At 40.4% G+C, this 13,621-nt stretch overlaps 1 protein-coding gene across 1 annotated transcript; it reads right to left on the reverse strand.

The window, feature by feature from the left end:
* Positions 1-1,891: 1,891 nt before the first annotated feature.
* On the reverse strand, positions 1,892-3,196 carry LOC140240583 (endonuclease 8-like 2). Its single transcript, XM_072320344.1, has one exon. It carries the CDS (start codon positions 3,194-3,196, stop codon positions 1,892-1,894), a length of 1,305 nt encoding a protein of 434 aa, XP_072176445.1.
* Between the last annotated feature and the right edge of the window lie 10,425 nt (positions 3,197-13,621).

Consider the following 13,621-nt stretch of genomic DNA (forward strand, 5'->3'; position numbering starts at 1 on the left):
AACATTTCAAACTATATAGTAATTATTATGATTTAATGGACAAACATGAACAGGCCATGCAACGGTAAAGGTAAAATAATGAAGTCATAAGGTCATGATACAAGCTTACACGATATAGACTGTTATACGTATACTCTCATTTAACATATACGATACAAAATATTTTAACCGAGACCAATTCCTTTCAATACGCTTCAGTTTTACCTAAAGCGCCCCCCCCCCCCCTTAACCATATACAAGTAGATTGCTTGTTACAGATTCGTCTTAGGAAAACCCCCTTTGAGGATTAAAATGGTTAGGACTGTAACCCTTTATCAGGGGCTTTTGGACGGGAAGCCAGCGAAATTACTTAGTACCCCCTTTCACATGTTTTTAAAAGTGAAGCTGTATGGCAAAGTGGTTGAGCGTGATGTACGCGCAATACATGGTTTAGTGAAATGACTTGCAAAAAAGGCCAGAAAACATGCACAGAAAATACATTCGGGAAAAATCACGGCAAACACTCAGAAAATACGATCTCTATTTCGGAATTTTCGGGGATTGAAGCAAACCCTATTACAGACCTTTATATTCAGGATTGTTAATCATTTTCAATATAAGTATAATTATGATACATTATTCGTAATCCTAATTTTAAAAAAATGTCGGGAAAGACTGAAAGAATCGACCTCCTAGAATATACCCCTTTTCCCGAAAAATCGGGAACGCGCATGCGATATACTGACCTCCTGATTTGGGGGTTATCAATTCTCTCGTATCGATGTCACGTTATTCATTTTTTTTTTTCCAAAGTGGATGAACGTACTATGCATGATATACGATGTCTGCACATGGTCCGTAATGATTTTTCCTGGTTCAAGAGATTCATCGTATACATAGGGTACATTCTAACATAATCATTTCAGATCACAATACATAAATTAAAAAAACACAAACCGATGCACGTATACAATAATTATTATGTACACAGGTGCTCATTGACACGAATGGTGTATGCAACATTTTACATCATCTCACACGGGACAATCATCAATAAGTTTATTATATGGGACCTTATGTGTTAAAAAAAAAAATGAGAAATCTCAATGCTAACTAAAGCAAACAGCTAATAGACTGAACGGTCCCTCACCATGCAACTTAACACTACTCTGAAACGTTAGTTAATGACAAAACAAAAACAGAACAGCTATGTTTCATTAATAAACCAGACACAGGATAAGCAAGTGACGGAATTTCGAGCTTCAAAATTCGAGTCAAACCATCTCTGTGAATCAAATGAGACAAAAACTACCTATCCCCTCATAACCCTCCCGTATATGTTGGTACATAAAAAAAACAAACAAACAAATATACAAACAAACAAACAAACAAAGAAACAAGCAATGATGATGAAATTTACGTTTCCGGTTGAAAATTCAACACCGGGAAAGCTTCCTTTCGCAAAATGTCATTGATGAACTAAAAGTACTAGACTTCTACCATTCTCTGTATTTCACTGTAATTTACCGACGTAAACTTTATCATGGAGTTATTGTTCATTTTAGTTACGGGTAATTCAGAAAGGAGCAGTAAGGGCTAAAGGAAACATACCATCAAACTCAGCCAACCATCGAACTTAAAATACTGCAAATCAAGAATGAAAGAATAACGACCTAATGAAATAAGCTAACATAAAGACAAAACAAAGGGACGATTTAAAAACCATCCACTGAGCCTGCTGTCGCGTCGTTGATGCGTAACATATTAAACAAATGTTAAACACAATTAAAAAAAACATGTTTATCCATAACAAATAAAAAAGGCCAAAGATTAAGCATGATAATCAAAGGTTACGACAAACTACACTCAGTGAGCCAAAAATAATCTGAAGACGCGATTGAGAGGAACTTTCTCAGTTAAAAGATAAGTCTGAATTCACAGCAACTTTGCACAGCCTTATTCGAGGTTTATTCTTCATCATCACTCGGAGAGTCGACGTCGCAATCGATATCAACTGATTACCGTCTTCCTCTTCTTGCGTGTTCCATCTGCCTCCAATGTACATGTCCTCTGGGTAGTCTCTCACCCCGCACTCAGAGGCATGGGTGTATGAAGTGGTCGTAGGGTCTATTGATTCGACTTTGACCCTCTTCTGCGGCCATGCAAGAACACTTTCGTCGTCTGATTCCCTCTCTTCGTCTTTGATTATTCGGGGCTCCTCCGTCGCGAACTGAAGAGGGCGGTCTGAGTCTTGCAGATCAAAGCTTGACGCTGTGCGACCTGGCGATGCATGTGAAGGACTTTCGGACGGCAGGAACTTGCGCTCACCTGTCATCACCATGGAATTGACTGAGAGGTCTTTTGCAGTGTCATCAGAAGTCTGAACGCTACTTTGTTCCTCGGCAATCTCTCGACAGCAAACTTCTGGTTGACATGTTGGGCACCAGTATGTAATCCGTTCCATATCGTTTGGACCGAACAGAGACCTCCTTGTTGTGTGGCCAGCTGGGCAGAGACCTTTCTTGTAGATACTGGTCCAGTCGCCGAATCTGACAGAATGTTGCTCTTCCATCTTCCAAGTGAGCCACCGTTTGCTGAAATCCACGGCATGTCTGACAACCTCCTCGGCTTTAGAACGCGATATCCTCGTTCCAGGCGTCATCGGGTGCAGGCCTGTCGCAAACAGGACCTCGTTTTTGATGATGTTGCCGAGGCCACTGAACTTGCCTTGATCCATCAAGGTGCAAGCGATCGGTGTGTCTTGCATGATGTTCGCTACTGCGCCGTCGACATCGAAGGTGTCACTCAAGATGTCGGTGCCGTGATCTTCCGGTGGACTCTCTACCTCATGGAAGCTACCGCCGTAAAACACAAGATACTCGTCTCTGCTGAAGAACAACACGAGTCGAGGCTCAGGAAAGCGATTTGTCTTTGACGGCTTGCAGCTATATTCGTTGACCCTGACACTCCCCCACATAAGGAAATGACATCTGATCCAGGTCGATTCCCCCTCGATATTTGCACAGGATCCACGCGACGAATCGTGGCTAAATCGCAGGAAGAGCTGCTTTCCATAGACTTCCACCCTCGACAAAGTGGCGCGGCACCATTTTGCGTGATCAATCGCCTTCGACGATCCGCAAATACGCGTGATATTTCTGCCCACGAACTGCCTGCATTGAGTGCACCAGCGCCTCAAGGACGGCCCCTCGGGCATCTTGCATCAGGTCTGTCAGTCCTGTCATTATGATTGGACGTAGAGAGAAGCATTAAGATAGAAAATAATGTTATGCACCACACAGTCTCTCTCGCTCTCCCTCTCTCCCTTGTGCTTGTCATTACACTGCGACTGTTTCTTCTGCACATTCAGGAAGAAACCCATCCACAATACAACCGCAAATCCAAGTTATGGATGGATTTTTTTTCTTTAATTATTATTTTTGTCCCGGTGTTACGTTTCAAAAAGGTTAACATATCTGTCGCGCACATGTATGGAACTTTTTTTTTTTTTTTTTTTGTGAATGCTATTTGTATGAGGTTTATGTAGAGAGTTGCCATGAAGAAGAATGAGAGAATATAAATCTGGCAACAACAGAAGGGAAAAAATACCAACATTCCTCTTTGAAAGGCAAGTTTTATATTCATTATACAGGTAAAATGATTATGATATTTCTTTTATTTTTTTTTGTATGAAATAGAAAACACTTTGTGAAAGCGTGACATCAACTATCTTATTTGAATATTCATAAGGACTGTCCAAGAAATGTTCTCCTCAAAATGTAAAATTGTTAAATGTCGTATCTTCGTTAATTCTTATCCGATTCTTGCCATTTTTAAGAAAGTTCTGAAGGGAATTATTTCTCTTTCGTCTAGATTTTATCTATTTTAGGGTGGACTTCCTCTTTAATACTGGTTTTAGAGGGGCGGTCTAAAACGGGTTTTTGAAGACGGACCGTAAAACTTGGATGCCGATGAAACTGCTTTGGTAGACCTGATCTGGAACCCGGATTTGGATCTACATGCATCTATACGCTCCGGGTCTAGGCGGTATTATCTTAGGTATAGGTCCATGGTATTAGCGGCTTTTGATTTGCGACGCGTGATTGCGTTGGCCGTTTTCCTCTTCCTGCGTCGTGTTGCATAGTAGCTTTAGATTAATATGCGAGGACGCACCTATAAAAAGTAAAATGGTGCCCCCAGTATGTTGATCAGTGCATAAAATAGCTGTTTGCGTCGTGAACTGAGCGGACACAAAAAATAGCCCAAATTGCGTATAGTGAAAACTCGAGACGACGTTAGATATTATTAAATCGATCAATTTTTATAAGCGATTTTGCACATATGCAGAACGTCCGCGTCACGGAAATCTAAAGCTCCCTAATGGTAGCTCGACCAGACGCTGTACGAAGCGCTATTTATACAGCGACTGGGCTGTGTATAGTTACCTAAATGGTAGCTCCCTCATTATTTTTACAAGCTAGCAGAGATCTAGAGAAGGCCCAAGGACTATCAAATCGTAGCGAAGACGGCCGGCCTTTCGTCAACCTCGCTTGGGCCCGAAAGTCTGAAGACTTCATGCGTTGGACTTTCAATTCATGAAGGAAGCGTCGTGCCTGATATTTTTTTTTTTCTGACAAATTTGCGTTTAGCCTATCAGTTACAAGGATTTCAGAAGCTTTTCACAGTTTGTCAGAAAAGAATTTACGGAACTGACAAAAACGCTCCATGAAGCGCCCCCTCCCCCCCGGCGGTCAATGGCCCGGCCCTGTCGCTCATGCCTGTATGGTAGGCCCCACTATTAATTAATTAATTAATTAATTCATTCATTCATTCATTCATTTTTTCATCTCCAACAGAACTTGTAAATACATTTTTTCTCACATAAAACATAAGTACTTATGTGTCAACAATTATCTTGTACACACAAAGGATCTATAGGTTCTAGGAGCGTTTGCATAAAAAGTTAACTCTGTGTTAGGCCTTTTGTCATGATTGGACTTATCTTTCTTCTGTGTTTATTTGGGTATAAAATAGTCATATCTATTGTTTACCCAGCAAACACACCCATGTAGGGGCCCACGCGGGCAAATATGGGTAAAAGTTGGGCAAGCCGGGTTGGAGATGGGCAAGGGCTACTCGAGGGTCATCCTTCAAGGGGCCCTTGTGGGCCAGCCAAGGGCAGAGATGGGAAAAGCTGATAATAAATGGGTGTCACATGGGCTAGCCACTTCGGTTTCACATGGGCAAATCAGACAGGGCCAGTAGGGAGCATGATGGGTTTTTGTACGGCTAGCCCTGCCTTTTTTATGTGAGTGTGTGTGCGTGCTTGTGCAATTGTAAGTGTGCTTGCGTGTGTGTGTGTGTGTGTGTGTGTGTGTGTGTAGGGCCTATGCAGTTGGTTGCTACTTAAATCCTCATCACTAATCAAACATGAAAATTTGATACCAGTTGAAAATCCCAGTTGGGTTTATAGGTTTCTATAGGCCCTGTTGGCCTATAGGTTTCTATAGGCCTACCCACACGGGTCCTACAGCGGCCCCACATACTGGTAGGACCTAAAGAACATATATCATGAATATTCATGCAACATGAATATTCAAATGAGAAATTTTGGTGATCCAATTTTAGTAATCATGTCTTCACGCATTATATAGATATATTTTTGCAAGTACATGTATGTAAAAAACTGTGACACAGAATCATCAGGTTCGGAAGTATGAAATAGGTCGATAGGGGTAGGGCATTCGGATTAGGTTAGGGTAGGATTAGGATTAGGGCATTATCCCTGAATGTGGTTGTACACAACGGCGTAGCCAGGATTTCATCTTGGGGGGGGGGGGGGGCGGTTAGTGTGCGAGGGGGGGGGGGGAGGGTGTGGGAGGGGGGTGTCCCCCCTTCCACGGTAAGAACTTTTTGCATTTTGATGTTGTAAATAGTGCAATTTGATGCATGTTTTTGCGCGTTTTGTCGACATATATCGTCCCACTTGTTTAAGGTAGCAGTACATTTTGATGTAGATTATTATTGAACAATTTGCCTATAAAATGGTATAATTTAAATACACTTCTTGTATTGATTCTTTTCACTGAATATCATGAACGAGACTGAACCCGAGCGAGCGGAGCAAGCGAGGGGGAGGGGAGGGTGTGGGAGGGGGGCGTCCCCCTCCCACGGTAAGAATTTTTGTATTTTGATGTTGTAAATGGTGCAATTTGATGCATGTTTTTGCGCGTTTTATCGACGTGAAACAGTTGCACTTGTTTAAGGTAACAGTATATTTTGATGTAGATTATTTTTGAACAATTTGTCTATAAAATGGTATCATTTAAATAATCTTCTTGTATCAATTCTTACACTGAATATCATGAACGCTGTCTGTTCAGCAAACAGAAAAAGCATGCACACGAGGGTGTAGATAGGGGCATATCCCTTCCCACACGAAAGTGATTCTTGCGTTTTCAGACCTGAAATTCAGCGATCTGGTGCAAATTTTTGGTGCAATTCTTTTTCATCGAAGTGTTAAAATCACGGAATTTAGCTCTTATTCCGAATGTGCATCATCTGTGTGTATGTACAAAGTCTAGTGAGGTAGAGCTTAGGGGAAGGGGGATTCCCCCTCCCGCTCGCGAAGCTTTTGCGCTTTTAGAATAATAAAGCGATCTGAGGCACACTTTTTGTGGAAAATTCGGAAATTGTCATTCCCAAAAATGTACCAAGTCTATAGTGGGTAACAAGCAATGAATGGGTGGCAAGATACCTCTCCCATATTCAAGGGAGCCTTTTTTTTTTTTCAGTTTTAAGCTTTTAGAACTGAAATTCAATAATCTGGCACACACTTTTGTTGGAATATCTCGAAATTTGTCAATCAGAAAAGAAGTGTCTGTGGAAGGAGATTCTGTATAATTTTCTGATTGCAGTTTAACGTTTTGGTGCGCACATTTTGTGTCATATTTGGAAAACTGTTTATGTTCAAAGTGTAGCCACAGTCTATTTCTATGCATGGCGGGGGGGGGGGGGGAGGGGCGGGCAAGCAGGGAGAAGGCGAGGGCGAGTGTTATCTCCATCTTTCCCTTACTATGGAGCTTTTGCCTTTTTAAGGTTGAAATTGAGATATCTCGTATACGCATATTTGATGGAATATTTGGGAAATCACCAAAAAGAAAAAAAAAAACTGATTGGGGGGGGGGGGGACTGAGGGAGGAAAGGGTCTATTAAAAGGTGAAATTCCCCTTGTACATGAGGGAACTTTGAGTTTTCGGAATATAAGTGATAAGTCTTGTGCACTCAGAATTATTCATATTTTTTGTGTAAATCTAAAAAAGTGTACTAAGCTAGGGAAAGAGCCACAGAGGGGGATGGTTTGGGAGGGGGATACCCCTTCCCAAGCACGAGAGATTTTGCATATTTTGAATTAAAATTCAACGATCTGGTGCACACTTTGAGTAAAAGTTTAAAAAAACAAATATGATCTTATTTGATGAAAGGTTGCAAAGGAGACCCGTGCATGCATACAGTATACACGCATTTTTTTTCCGCCTCCCAAATCCCCGGTCCAAATCTTAGGGGGGGGGGGGGGAGGGGGGCGACCGCCCCCATCGCCCCCCCCCCCCGGCTACGCCAGTGGTTGTACACACACTCTCGTAAGAGTAATATGCCCAATTCAATCCATTCTTTTCCCCAGACGAGCTAATATGAAAACCTTGGGCTCGTGTGGGTCCTACATGGGTCTATCACATGGGCCCCAAGAGGGGCATTCACTTGGGCAAGCCCATTTACAACTAGAAAGTGATAGACTAAATGAGGGTAAACATATTCTGGTACCCATTATGATGCCCACCAGCGTAGCATCGGGCAAGCCCAAGTGGGGCCATTACAGGCCCCGCGGACAAACCATTGAATTGCATGGCCCCAATTGGGGCCAATGAAGTAGCCCATATTGCCCACATGGGCCCGTTATTGACAGCCCACTTCAACCCGTATTTTACCCAAATGAGCCCCACGTGGATGTGTTGGCTGGGTTATCTTTTATATTTTAGTCTCTTTGGTCTTGCTTTAAGTTTAGGTTAAAAGCTTTCAATGTAACTTTATAGACATTGGACCAACCCCGCTACTACCACTTCGAATTACAGATTCATGAAGGAAACGTTCGAGTAGGCCTACTATTAACTATATTATAGGTACCGGTACATATTTCACCCTCATTCATGTCATTGTCTCTTTGGCGCTATATGGACCTAGAGTGGGTAGGTGGACAATTTTGGTTTAGGTGACGGAGATCGGTTTTAATAGCAATCGGCATGAGCACCATGAATCTAGCAGTGGGTTCTAAATCATGCTTAGCCTGAATGATCTCGGTGACAAAAGGAAAAGAAAAGAGCAGCAAGGCAAAATCCAGTATGCCCTACAATCTATATCCTCCGAACTCTGTTCGGGGAATTTCGGGGGGGGGGGGGGGGGGCATCATGAAAGGATTGGTCTTTGAGTAGGATTCAATTAAATTCCGGAATCCACGCACGTGACATAGGCCTTCACTCGTAATCCATGGATGATCATGGAAATTTCGACAGTAATATATTAATGCATTTGCTCATCGCCTATGCCATCGCCAACAGGTATTTACCAATAGAGCCCTAGGCCTGAAGGACATTCTGGCACTTAAGGCCTAATGGTGAGAGATTGATGAATTGCAATGACGTTTCACAATTCTTTTGAAAGCATTGTTTCGCCATAAGGCGTCCTACGGGGCAGGTGTCCTATAGGGTATATAAGGAGTTCCCTTGCCTCGCGCAATGACATAAAACTACATAATTATACATAGGGCCTTGGCCTACCTGATTGGTACATATTTTGTGTTATGATAACTTGCAAGAATGTGTCAGGTTACTCAGGTAATGGCTCGATATAATTTTACCTATACACCCTACAGTATTCAAACTCATCATGATACATTTCACACCTTCTTAGTTTGACCTTGAATACTTCATAGAATACTCACACAGAGGGCCACACGAAGAATTGCTGCACACTAATGTTAGGCCTAAAGGTCCTCGTGGAACTGCAGTAGCCGGTGGTACAGCTAGCTTAATACGCAGTACCACGAAAATCACAGATAGGCCTATAGATTTCACTGCACCACCTTACCGTTGACTGCACACTGATGATGCGATTAAAATGTCAGCTAGACTGACCTCCGAGATCTGTAAGGGAGTTGTATACTTCACCCAGGCCTCGTATCGCTTATCAAATAGGCATGATTTCGAGTTATGATGACAGGGCTCCTGAGCAGCTCTAAGTCATATGCACATGTGCTTAAATAAAATGCTAGTTGACTAAGTGGCATCCATAGAACAAACGTCAGGGGCGGATCCAGGAATTCTGTTAAGGGGGGCGCAACTAATATTTCTGGTGCCACTTCCGGGTTTCATTTCATTTTTTCTTTTTATTTCTTTTACTTTTAACGGAAAATAAAGGGGGGGGGGGTTGCGCCGGTTGCGCCCCCCCCCCCCCCGAACCGCCACTGAACGTGAATGTCTTCAGGTCTATAAATCTTCTTGACAATCCTCTTCCGCAGAGGTCGATAAGCGACTATACACATATAGGGACCTACATGTTTCCCTCTTTATTTTTCACAGTAGATAGACCTTTAAAGGGATGGTATAGTTTTGTTAGAGATGGCAATTTGGGCTTATAACTTTTTGTGAGATATATAGAAACCAATTATATGAAATATCAAAGAGCCTACCATTCTCGACGGAATTCAAAGTTTTTGATGAAATTTGGTTTTGAAATGGCCGAGATATCTAGAAACGGGTGCTGTTCGTTAATCCGAAAATGAAGAAGGGTTGGTTAATCCGAACATTTGTGGCGTTATTCCGAAGGTTCGTTATTCCGAAGATTTGTTCATCCGAAAATGAAATTCGGAAAAACGAACCTTCGGAATAAGGAATCCTCGGACTGAAGAGCCTTCGGAATAATGAACCTTCGGAATAACGAGCTGTAACCCTAGAAACAACCAAAACAAAGTAGTCCTACAGTATTAAAGGTGCATGGGTCCCATCTTTTGGGACCTCTTGATTTAAGATATTTCAGCTATTTCAAAACCGATTTTCATCAAATAAACTTTGAATTCCGTCTAGAATGGTATGCTCTTTGATATTTTGTGTGCAGTAATTGGTTTCTAATTGTCTCACAAAAAATTAAAGCCCGAATTGCCATCTCAACCAAAACTACACCATCCATACTGTGAAAAATGAAAAAGGAAAACATGTAGGTCCCTACGTGTAGTCCCTAAGTGGTTTTTGAATAGGCCTATCTCATATCGAGAAAGTTAAAGCCTGAATCCCCATCTAACCCAACACTACACACTAAAAAATAAAGGTTCAAATTTGCACCCTATTTGTCCCTTTACCAGCACCCTGCGGTGCACATTTTGTACCTTTTATCATGCAAGTAGAAAATTAAATATCTTAATATTTATATTCGTACCTACAAAGATGCGGACATCATTAGAATGTAAGTTTGATATTACGAGTACAAAAAACTTGGTACTCGTGGTCCAAATGTTTAATTGACAATGTATCAATGTTTATGGTGCATGTTTGCACCCTTGATTAGCACAAAACTGAAGGTGCAAATGCGCACCCCTGCAGGTTCAAAATTCAGCATATTGCACCTCTAAGGGTGCAAATTGCTTACTGCGGTGCAAAGTTGCACCCATTAGGGTTGTATAGGGACAATTTTGGGGTTCAAATTTGAACCCGTATTTCTTAGTGTGTATGGGCCCTCGCCCTACGATCCCTTTTTGTAAGGCTTTGAAGATGGTAACTGGGGCTTGTAACTCCCTGTACATGCGCCTAAGTTTAAATCATAATCATAGTGTATCGTCCTTGCAGCATTCTACAAACAACGCTTCGAACTCTCTGCGGGTATAAGATACGAAGACGGCTAATTAGGGACGCGACACCTGATGTGATGTGTTTTTCGGTTGCGATATTCGCCTGTAAATTCGTTCAATATATATTTTCAATTTATGTCCATAATCTGATACTTGTAGTTTCTTCTGGAGTTAGAAAGGCGTCAATCATCTCATCTCCAGTAAAAAATTTTCTTTTCTCACTTTTCTTCTTTGTTCTTTGTCACAGGCCCATATCGATGGATTTTGATGTTGGATATGTAATTTGAAAGTTCTCTTTGAATTGATGTCGGAGGATGTATGTATGGAGGCATGTATGTAATATATACGGTGTTATAAAACGTCGAGAAATAATTATATACATATATATTTTTTGCAGTAAATCTTCGGCATAAAAGACAGTTTGAGTTGCATTGGAAAGGATCATTGCTTTTACTTTTATTTTTTGAGTAAGCCGGATCCGGGCATTCATTCTGTGATCGGAAAAAAGGCACCCATGGTCAATGAGCCTTCAGAAGGAATCCAAAGTTTGCAGCTTTACTTTCTAGTGAGTTATAGTATACAGACACTTGGGGCTGAATTTGACTGTACTTTTCTGAAGGGGGATGGTGTACACAATGCAAATCAGCATGGTGGAGATGGATCAAGAAATTCAGTTTAGTTTTCAGTTTAGTTTATTTTGCACCAAGCATTAAAAATATATAGAGCATTAACATGAAGGTATAAGATGAGATACAAATAGAAAAAAAAATCATAAGATATATTACAACATACAATTAGAAATAATGTGGGAGTATGACTACATACAAAGTCAATGCCATTGGTGGGGGAAGCAGCAAGAAAGGAAAAAGCCTTTGTGAGTAGCTGAACCATGTCTCTAACATGCACGCCTACACAATTTTTTTTTTAATGTCAGTTAAGTTGACAAAACAAAACAAGTCAAAACATTGCAATCATTACAAGACAAAACTACGGAGGTATAGACGATAACAACACAAAAACAGCAACAACAAAATACGCCTTGAATTATCTATGTGTATAATCTTTGAATAAAAACTGTTTATATCTAATTTTGAAATCATTAAAAAGATTTTGATGCTTTAATTTCTCTATAGGAATAGAATGCCATGTACGAGGACCCTGATTCAGAATCTTTAAAAAATGAGGTGCGCATGTGATATGAATGATAGTTTGCAGAATTTCTAGTTTGGTAGTTATGGATAGTGCTGTTCAACGAAAAATAATCTGAAATGGATTCTGGAAGTAACTTTTTGTAACATAAGTACATAAAAATACCCAACTGTAAAAGATTAATATCATGATATTGCAGCATCTTATACAAACGAAAGATTGGCTTTGAATGGACAAGATATGAAGCACGGTGTACGATACGTATTGCATGTTCTGAAACTCTGTTCATCTGGGTTTTTGATGCATAACCCCAAATTATAGTCCCGTATCACAAAATGTGGTAAAACAATTGAATTTAAATCATTTTTAAAAACGCTTTCGGCATTGACTTTAATTCATACATAACACCAATATTCTTAGCCAACATATTATACTCTACAAAAAAAAAGGGTTGTAGAAAAACTATTTAAAACAGACTTTCCTGTTCGTTTTATTATCCCAAACTTATGAATAATGTAGACGAAGAATAGGTCTTTCAGAAAGTATAAAAAACCTCAAGATTGACTTGGTTGACCTGTTTCACCTTTTTGAGGTCCTCACGCAAAATCAAGGGCTGCGACTTTGTGTTCGTTTTGTGATTCACGGTCACAAATATAATAACATTGTATTTCTTTCATATATATACACAAAACGCTCTTTTCTTTCTCAATTTTTGTATATTTTCTTTTATAGCACATTGTTATGAAATTTATGTTTTTTCCCAGACATGTTTACTTTACAACTGGCATATGAGTATCAAAACTTCCTAGTCTTTGCCATTGATTAAAAAAAAATTATTTTACCAACACCATTTTTATTTAAGGCACTGCTCTGACATCTGACACTCCCCTTCCACACACACACACACACAAAATGATTAACGATTTTCATCTTTACATTGATGGACATAAACATCTTGATGATACAAGTAAAGATACAAGCACATATCCTCAGGTATTTCCTTTTTTTTTTTGGGGGGGGGGGAGATTATAGGTTATCTGTTCTTAGTTTCATTTTTATGAAGAATATTCACGTAAAAATGCTTCCGGCAGTTGTCCGGAAAGATAAAAGTATTCTGCCATAATCTGTAGATTTTTTTTTTTTGTCACACTGCAGCTTCTTCAAAATAGGAGGAAAGGAAGATGCAAATCATGTTGTGACGCCCCCGTCCTTTCAACCTTTTACCAAGTAAGATCATCATTTTTCAATATTTCACTAAAAGTGAGTGGTAGATCATTGAATTTCAATTCTAAAATTGCAACATCTCTCTTGCTTCCAGTGGGAGGGGGATACACTTTCCCAACTCCCTCCCCCCGTGCGCCTTTCCCTAGCCTTAGTGCACTTTTCAGATTTACAAAAAATTCTAAATCTGAGTGAACAAGACCTATCACTTACATTCCGAAAACTCAAAAGTTCCCTCATGTACAAGGGGTAGGACCTATCCCCTTTTAATCAACCCTTTCCTCGCTTAGTTCCCCAGATCAGGTGTTTTTTTTGTGTGTTTGTTTGTTGTTGTTTGTTTTTTTTTTGATAATTTCCCAAATATTACACCAAATATGC

The sequence above is a fragment of the Diadema setosum genome, chromosome 17 (assembly GCF_964275005.1).
Source record: "Diadema setosum chromosome 17, eeDiaSeto1, whole genome shotgun sequence".
In the NCBI taxonomy this organism is placed as follows: domain Eukaryota; kingdom Metazoa; phylum Echinodermata; class Echinoidea; order Diadematoida; family Diadematidae; genus Diadema; species Diadema setosum.

Coding starts and splice junctions, on each gene's coding strand:
- LOC140240583 (XM_072320344.1), bottom strand. CDS start 3,196: ATGCCCGAGGGGCCGTCCTTGAGGCGCTGGTGCACTCAATGCAGGCAG.